The sequence below is a fragment of the Patagioenas fasciata genome, unplaced genomic scaffold, assembly GCF_037038585.1.
Source record: "Patagioenas fasciata isolate bPatFas1 unplaced genomic scaffold, bPatFas1.hap1 Unplaced_236, whole genome shotgun sequence".
Lineage (NCBI taxonomy): Eukaryota > Metazoa > Chordata > Aves > Columbiformes > Columbidae > Patagioenas > Patagioenas fasciata.
The window spans coordinates 42,925-51,140 of record NW_027288662.1 but is presented as its reverse complement, the minus strand read 5'-3'; the positions used below and the strand labels follow the sequence as shown (position 1 = coordinate 51,140).

Genomic DNA, 8,216 nt, shown 5'->3' with positions numbered 1-8,216 from the left:
AAATAATACGTATTGACAAAGGTAATACGCTTTGGAACTCTAAAGGCCGACTGATATAGAGGTGAGGGAAGGGGATTTTCATAACGACTCCCCTTTTCCCCGCCAGCTCAAGCAGAACCCGGAAAAATCTGAGGCAAAAACTCTAGGAGTCCTGCTGATTTATGCTGATTGGCCGGAGCGCTGGGCGGGCTGTGCAAGTCTCTATGAGGGCGGGAACAGCATAAAATCCGCTGACTTGCGTGGTGCTGTGGAGCGTGCTGGTGTCTGTGCAGAAGCGGAACGCGGGTGCGGACCTCCGGTCGGTGCTACTCGGGTTCGGTCGCTCACTGAGGCGCTTGGCCAGTGCTGTCGGTGCGAGGAGAGGCAGGGGCGGGTCGGGCGCGGTGCTTGGCGCTCCTTCTCCTCCGTGCTGCCGGTCGGGCGGTGCGCTGCCCAGCGCAGTGGTGGGCGCTGCGGGGAAAGGACCATGACGGGCTCGCTCTCCTCTTGGCCCTCCCTTTTCCTCCGTGGGGAATGGCGTTTTCTTCCCCCTGGTGCCGACGGAGAAGCGGTTGTTTGTGCCCCCCCTACCCTTCCCCCCCGCGTTGCCCCTGTCCTCCCAGTGGTGGTACAGGGAGGGTGAGCGGAGGGAAGGGGGATGCTGCCAGCCGCTGAATGCCTTGTGGCCGGTCTGGGCAGGGTGCGTGCAGGGTGGTGGAGAGAGGAGAGGGAGAGGAGAGGCCGGGCTGGGTCGAAGGCGACGACGACGAGCGGGCGGGTTGCGGCGACGACGACGACGACGAGCGAGCGGGTCGGGACAACGACGACGACGAGCGGGCGGGTCAGGGCGACGACAACGAGCGAGCGGGTCGCGGCGACAACGACGACGAGCGGGCGGGTCGCGGCGACAACGACGACGACGAGCGGGCGGGTCGCGGCGAGGACGACGACGACGAGCGGGCGGGTCGGGGCGACGACGACGACGAGCGGGCGGGCGGGTCGGGGCAACGACGACGAGCGAGCGGGTCGCGGCGACGACGACGACGAGCGGGTCGCGGCGACGACGACGACGAGCGGGCGGGTCGGGGCGACGACGAACGGGCGGGTCGCGGCGAGGACGACGACGAGCGGGCGGGTCGAGACGACGAGCGGGCGGGTCGGGGCGACGACGACGACGACGACGAGCGAGCAATGCTACCCCATTGCGTGGCAGCATAAAATGTGAACTAATACATATTGATAAAGCTAATATGCCTTCGTACTCTAAAGGCCGACTGATACACTGCTGAAGGAAGGGGATTTCCCTATCCACCACCCCGTTATTTGGTTTCTGCCCAAAAATGGGGAAAACCACGTGAGGGGGCGGAATTTCCGTGGGCCGCCCCTCCAGCACGAGCCCTGTAAAAGCGATAACAGCACTAAGGCATCTGATCTGCGTGTGGCTGTGGAGCGTGGTGGTGTGTGGAAGTGCGCCGCCGGTGCGGATCTCCGGTAGGTGCTGCTCGGGTTCGGTCGCTCACTGCGGCGCGGGGAGAGGCCGGTGCTGCTGCTGGCGGCGCGGGGCGGGCCGAGTCCCCGCTGGCTGCGCGCCTGCCGCTGCCGGGGCTGGTGCGGTGCTTGGCGCTCCTTCTCCTCTGTGCTTTTCTCCCATTTCTCCGTGTTCCCGGTAGGGCGCTGTGCTGCGGGGGAAGGGCTTTGACGTTCTCGCTCCCCTCTTGGCGCTCCCTTTCCTCCGTGTAGGATGGCGTTTTCTCCCGCTTAGTGCCGACGGAGGAGCGGCTCTTTGTGCCCGCCCCGCCCCCCCCCCGTTGCCGCTGTTCTCCCAGCTGGGCAGAGAAGGGAACTGTGATGAGCCAGTCGGTGTTGTGAACTGTGGGAGATCTGAGGGATTTTCTTGAGGTTGTTGTGTGGATAGGTTTCTATTAGATGGAGACTTATTTATGAACTAGCCAGGCTCAAAGGAATTTCAAGGTCAGCTCGAAAGCTGAAAACAAGGTCTCAACATTGCTTCAATCAACAGACTTATTAGCAGTGAGACTCGGACGCTTGGACAGCTCATGAACATGGACAATATCCAATCAGCTAATGCATGCTTGGAGCGTGGACACGTGATCAGGAAATAACTGCATATATAAGGAGGCTTGTTTCTGTAATAAATGGCTTCGCTTGAATTCATATTGGATTGTGTGGAGTCCATGAGTTTTCGCTCTCGCAAGTGGTGATTCCGACGTGATCCATAAGGAGAGTTTACAGAAGGGGGACGACTGCTGTGGGAAGCGAGCCCCAGCTGGAACGGCTCAGCTGGACCGTGACTGCGACGCAGTCTGCGGGCTGCGCGACTCCTGATTGATCGCTACAGAAGTGACAGAGGAGGGATAAAGGATCCGATATCATTGCAACGGACACCCAAAGCGATGAGCAGCTGGGGGTGAGAGGAGATGGGGCAGAATATTTTTCAAGAAGAAGAAGAAATACTGCGGCTCCTCTCGCATATTCTCTCTAAGAGAGGGGTGAAGTGTGAGGTGAGTAACCTCAAAAGACTATTAATTTGGTGCAGAGGCAATGGGTTTCCTGCTGACCTGTTAGGAGTTTTTCAAACAGAGACTCGGGAAAAAGTGGGAACTGTGTTGTGGAAGGCAATTAGTCACAGTGAAAAATATATTCTCGGCCTTGTAACCACCTGGAAACTGATAATTACTGCAGTGAAGCAATTAAAATCTGAAAAGACTGTTACGAGCATTAGTGACTCAAAACTTGAACTTTTTGATGATATAGGGCAGAAATCATGAGATAAAGTCAGCAATGGAGATAAAGAAGCTAAATCATCAGTAACTACATGGAAGTTTATAATCTCTACCTTAAAAGATCCTAAGGCTGAACGGTCTGCCGGAATTTTTGCAGCGTTGCAGCCTGATAAGTACCCTGAAAGCCGCTGTGAAGTTTACCCGGTTCGTGTCTTTGATACCCTCCCTATTCCATCCCCTGCTGTGCTTTCGGCACCCCCGACAGTTCAGCACTCCGGGGCGAGGGGAGGAAAAATGCCGAGCGGGTGGCCTCCTGTACCGTTTCCCAACCGTGGTGAGAACAGCAAGTCCAGAGGATTGGAGTCAGACAACTTGCCCAAAGAACCTGTGAAAGCTGAGAATACTAAAGTCGTTAACAAGTGTACTATCAGTCCTTTTACCAATTTGTATCTGCCTTTAACGTCTTTTAACCCTCCAACTTCCACGAGAGAGCAGAAGGAGTCACTGGATAAGAACTGGACAACAGAACTGTGTGACAGATTAGATCAGCTAATAGCGAGTGAATCCAGCAGTCGGTAATACGGTCTTGATGATGGTGCGCCTGGGGACTCAGGTAATACGGATAATTGTGATGCTAGAAAGTATTGGCAAGACTGTTCACTGTTCCGAAGCCCCTGTTACCAACGATTCTACAGCACCATTCAAGTCCGCGTTATCTGATGACTTGGATGAGGATGGGGGTTTGCAGCTATTTTTTTTTTTTTAAACCTAACAGGAAAACGAGTATGTGTACGTATTGCCCCAAGATCAGATAAAAACTATGAAAGACTCAAGCAAAATTAGACCTATGCAATGTAACAGCTCTAGATCATTTAGGGCGGAACGATGGGGACTCGTTGAAAGGGGCAGGTATCCCACAGCTCTTGGAACAGACACTAACTGACACACCACAATTACAGGCGCTATTAGTTTCTGAAATCCTGAGGCAGTCAGCAGATCTTGCATATCAAGCTACAGTAGAGGTATCTGAAACCAACAAAGCAGCCAAATCTTTTATAACTACTATCAGGGTCCCAGTGAGAATTACATGCAATTCATTGACTGTCTTCAAGAGGCCATCAATAAGCAGGTTGAAAACTTAGAAGCTAAGGAAGCACTGGTGTTGAAATTAGCAGTAGAGAATGCTAATGTTTGCTTTCAATGTGTTATTTGTGAGTTTTACAGTACATATTGTATGCTTCTGTGTATTACCCCTCTGAAAATCAAGCAGCTTGTCAGGAATGCGAGTTAATTGTTTTACTGGTTGTTGTCAGAATTGTTTCTTTGTGGTGTAAGTACACCGTAAAACTTTCTTCCCACTTTTCCCACTCGCACTGCAAGCAGCCCTGTGCTTCCCCCCCTTCCTCCCTGTTCTCTCTTGGCACTCCCTTTCCTCCATGTAGGGTGGCGTTTTCTTCCTCTTAGTGCCGATAGAGGAGCGGCTGTTTGTGGGCCCCCACTGTTGCCACTGTCCTTCCAGCTGGGCCGAGAAGGGAACTGTGATGAACTACTTCATATTGGGAACCATTACAGAAGAGGGCTCAGCCCTGGAGCCCGCTTTCCCATGCAGGGGCGCTGCTGCCGGTGGTGGTACAGGGAGGGTGAGCGGTGGGAAGGGCGCTGCTCCCAGCCAGTGAGTGCCTTGTGGCCGATCTGGGGTTCAAGAGCTGGTCCCTCAGATCACTGACTCTGTTTATATCTCCAGGTGCTGGGAACTGTCTGCAGTGTCACAGGCAGAGCAGAGACAGAGTAGGGTTGTGCAGGCAACACCTTCTTGAACCGGTGAGTCATCCAGGACTGGCTGTGGCTGATATTTGTGGCCCTGCTAGATATGCAGAGTTAGACATCTGGATCTACTGCATCATCATTGTGTTCTCTGCAATCCGCCAAGACAAGGATAACGACTGTTGTCATAGAACTGTGTCCAAGCTTGACTGGAAAGAGGTTTTGCCATCAGTTATGATGCCTTGGACACAAGACCATGCTTCCTCCCAGGAAGAACTGAAGGAGGCCTTGGGTTCCCAGGGCGAAGGGGCGTCCGTTCACCAAGAGATGCCAGGTAATGCAGGCAGAAGGGTGTGCAGGGCTCTGGGTGAGTACAGGCCCTTATCAAGTAACCTGTAGCAGCCCTCACCACATATCTATCCCTCTGGCAGCTCTCCTGTGGCTGGTTGTCCCCTGGGGCGGGTCCCTTCTGCCTCCCTAGGCAGCTGGTGTTGGGGATGGTGGGGATGTGAGGGCCAAGTCAGATCTGGGACAGCACGGTTCCTCACTGCTGGTGCTTTTTTCCTCCTCCAGACAAGTGGTGCACGCTCCATCCAGTGTATGTTGTGGTGCTGGCTGTGCTCGTGGCTTTGGTCCTGGCTTTGGCAGTGGCTGTTGCTGTGCTGTCAGGTAAGGGATCAGCAGCTGCCTCTGTGCAGCCCCTCAGCACAGAGCCGTGTGTGCTGCCAGGCTGGATGTGGCCCCTTCCCCTCTGGGCTGGAGCTGGTGTTGCTGTGTGAGGTTAAGGCTGGTGGAGGGGAGCGTGGTCGGGTCAGACCCTCAGGCTGGCTGTGCCAGAGCCTCAGGCTTGCTGTTCCCTTGCCCTGTCCCAGGGGTCCTGGGGAGGGGCAGGGACACCCCCAGCTGTGCCCTGGGGCAGGCTGTTAACCTCTGGGGTGTCTGCTCCCTGTGGGTCCCTCGCAGCAAATGAGGGATCCCCATGGTGGGAGTTTGGGACTGCCCCCTTCCTTGCCCTATAGAGCTGTGTGCCCTGGTCCCTGTGGAGTGGAGTCCTCTGACCTTTTCCACTTCCCTCTCTAGCAGGAAGAGATGGAGCGAGTGCAGCTGCGGGGCTGTGCTGTCCTGACAACTGGGTTGTGTACCGCAATGTCTGCTACTACCTCTCGAGAGAAGAGGGGAGCTGGGAGTGGAGCCAGGAGCGGTGCTCCTCGCTGGGGGCTTCACTGGCTGTGATCAAGAGGAAGTGGGAAATGGTGAGTGAGGGGCTGCTGTGGCTATGTGGGGGGTCTGGGTTGGGTGCAGACCTCAGGGTTGGTGCTGGGAGGCTGGAGGTTCTTCTAGGGACAGAGATGCAGTTCTGGCCTGTGGCCTCAGAGGGAGGGAGGCACAGGGTACAGTGTGGAGCCCAGGGAGCGTGTCCTCCCGCATGGAGGCCAGGGGGACCACAAGCACAGCAGAGCTCCAGCAGAGCAGGACCAGCATATCTGGCCAGGCTGGGGAACTCTTGCAGAAGCTCTGGAGCTTGGTGGAGCAGCTGTTGGGTGGGAGGTGCTGCTGTCTGGGACCTCACATGGGGCCGGGACAGGGACTCTGGGGCAGCAGCAGCTCCTGACTGTTGTCTTCTCTCTTTCCTCTCCAGGAGTTTCTGTCACACCTCAGGGGCAACATTGATTACTGGGTTGGGCTGCGCAGACAGGATGGGCGCCCAGAATGGGTGGACGGCAGCAGCTTCAACGACACGTGAGTCCCATTGCAATCCAGGGTCCCGGGAGACCATCTGGTGGCAGGGACCTGGTTACAGGGACTGTCACTTGCAGGCAGCCCTTGTCCCCTCCAGGTGCTTATGGGGAGAGCTGCTTCCCCAAGGGTACTGACAGTGTCATTGGTTATTCTTGCAGGTTCCCTTTGAAGGGCCGAGAGCCTTGTTTCTTGCTGAATGACCATTATCTCTGGAGTTCAAACTGTTTCCGGAGCCACCATTATCTCTGCAGCAAGGCCCAAGCTGTGATGTCAAATAGTTGATGGGGAGAAAGGACCTTCTCCGTGCTGGGAACTCCACAACTTTGCCACTTCTAGTTTTATATTTATATTTACTAGTGGTGTATTACTATTTTTAGTTTTTTAAACTGTATTTATCTCAATCCAAGTTTCTCCTGTTCCTTTTGATTCCCTGCCCTGTTGGAGGGGTGGAAGAGAGAGTGTCTGTCGAGGTTGTATTGCCAGTTCGGGTTAAACCACGATGGGGGAAAGAAGTTTTTTTCCTAACTTCTCCTTTTCCTTGCAAGCAGCATGCCTGTACCTTCATTTTCCTTTCTCCAGAGGAAAAGCACCCCTGTGGCTTTTACCAGGTGTTGGGGCTGTTCTCCATGGCAACTGGGGCTGTGTAGCTGCAATAGTGGCAGGAAGCTCTGGCCCTGCTGACAGGTCATACCTTGAGAGTGGTCATCAGTGGTTTGGTTTCCTGTTCGCCCCTCCATGTCCTCAGCCCTGTACCTTCCTGGTTCTTCTGTGACATGGAGGATGAGGATGGTTACATGGTCTTGGGGAAGCGGGGAGTAATGGGGAGCTCAGGTTCTCTCCAGGATGCAGGTAATGGCGGGTTGTGTCTGTTGGTTTCCCCCTGCAAAAGTGGTGTCAGAGAGAGAAAGTATGGGAGGCGGGGTGATAATGGGTGTGATGAGAGAAGCAGGGTGATGCCACTCATCCTTTCTCCAAGGGCTGCTCAGGACAGGGAAACTGAGGCCTGGGGCTGGTGGTACCTGAGAAGGGGTGGAGCCTTGCCCCAAAATATGGGGTCAGCAACCAGCCCTGTGCCCAAACCTCTGCAGGGCCTTTGCTGGTGTCAGAGTGTGGGGGACACCTGTGGGGCTTGGTCCTGGGATGGGTCTACATGGGGATGAAGATGGCCATCAGTGACACTTCAGCATTACCACCTGCCCTCTCTTCCAGTACAGGATTTCCTAAGTAAAATCCTCCAGAATCTCACCTGCTACTTCTGGATTGGCCTCTCCATGCCCTCCGCTGGGAAGGGCTGGGTTTGGCTGAATGGCTCCTGCCCATACCAGAGCCGGTGAGCACTTCTGGGTGTTGGGGTGGGGACATCCCCATCACCCAAGTGACCCTTGTGGCAAGGCACATGCTCACACATTCCCACCTGCATCCCCAGGTTCCAGCTGAGTCCCTGGGATGCAGGCAGCAGATGTGGGGTGCTGAGAGGGGACAGGATCATCTCTGATAACTGCAGATGGGCCTGTCAGTGGGTCTGTCTCCTGGTTTTGTTAAAAAACAAGTTTCTCTTTTAGTGAATTTTGCCTGTCAGCTAAAGCCTTCATCTCAGTTACATTTTCCTGGAGAACTCAGAGATTTATGAATAAAAGGTATGAATACAGAGACCCAAGGGAATGCCGTGCAGATGTGCCAGGGGAGGTTTAGGTTCAACATTAGGAAAAGGTTCTTCCCCCAGAGGGTGGTGGAGCACTGGAACAGGCTCCCCAGGGAGGTGTCACGGCCCCAAGCCTGGCAGTGTTCAAGAAGAGACTGGACAAGCCCTCAGACGCATGGTGTGAACTGTGGGGTTGTCCTGTGCAGGGACAGGAGTTGGACATGATGATCGTTGGGGCTCCCTTCCAATACAGGACGTTCTGTGATAAGCAGAAGGGACATCCAGACTTACAGCAACAGAGTCAGAACATGCTATGTCACAGGACACTGATAGCACATGTTTGTTAG

General features: G+C 54.8%; 1 protein-coding gene across 6 annotated transcripts; it reads left to right on the top strand.

The window, feature by feature from the left end:
- The first annotated feature begins 283 nt into the window (after window positions 1-283).
- Window positions 284-7,879, top strand: LOC139826805 (C-type lectin domain family 2 member B-like). Of its 6 annotated transcripts, none has more exons than XM_071803188.1 (7): window positions 284-298; window positions 1,249-1,470; window positions 4,468-4,821; window positions 5,061-5,156; window positions 5,568-5,740; window positions 6,127-6,227; window positions 6,386-7,879. In XM_071803188.1, exons 3-7 carry the CDS (start codon window positions 4,722-4,724, stop codon window positions 6,507-6,509), a joined length of 594 nt encoding a protein of 197 aa, XP_071659289.1. In that variant the 5' UTR covers window positions 284-298; window positions 1,249-1,470; window positions 4,468-4,721; the 3' UTR covers window positions 6,510-7,879. The 6 variants fall into 6 exon arrangements, with proteins under 6 accessions (XP_071659289.1, XP_071659293.1, XP_071659291.1 ...); XM_071803190.1 differs by lacking the exon at window positions 284-298 and adding an exon at window positions 2,000-2,501 and having other exon boundaries at window positions 1,183-1,470; XM_071803192.1 differs by lacking the exon at window positions 284-298 and having other exon boundaries at window positions 1,181-1,470; window positions 5,571-5,740.
- The last annotated feature ends 337 nt before the right edge of the window (window positions 7,880-8,216 follow it).

Coding starts and splice junctions, on each gene's coding strand:
- LOC139826805 (XM_071803188.1), top strand. CDS start 4,722: ATGATGCCTTGGACACAAGACCATGCTTCCTCCCAGGAAGAACTGAAG. Junction 4,822..5,060: donor CGTTCACCAAGAGATGCCAG/GTAATGCAGGCA, acceptor TTCCTCCTCCAG/ACAAGTGGTGCACGCTCCAT. Junction 6,228..6,385: donor GGCAGCAGCTTCAACGACAC/GTGAGTCCCATT, acceptor TTATTCTTGCAG/GTTCCCTTTGAAGGGCCGAG.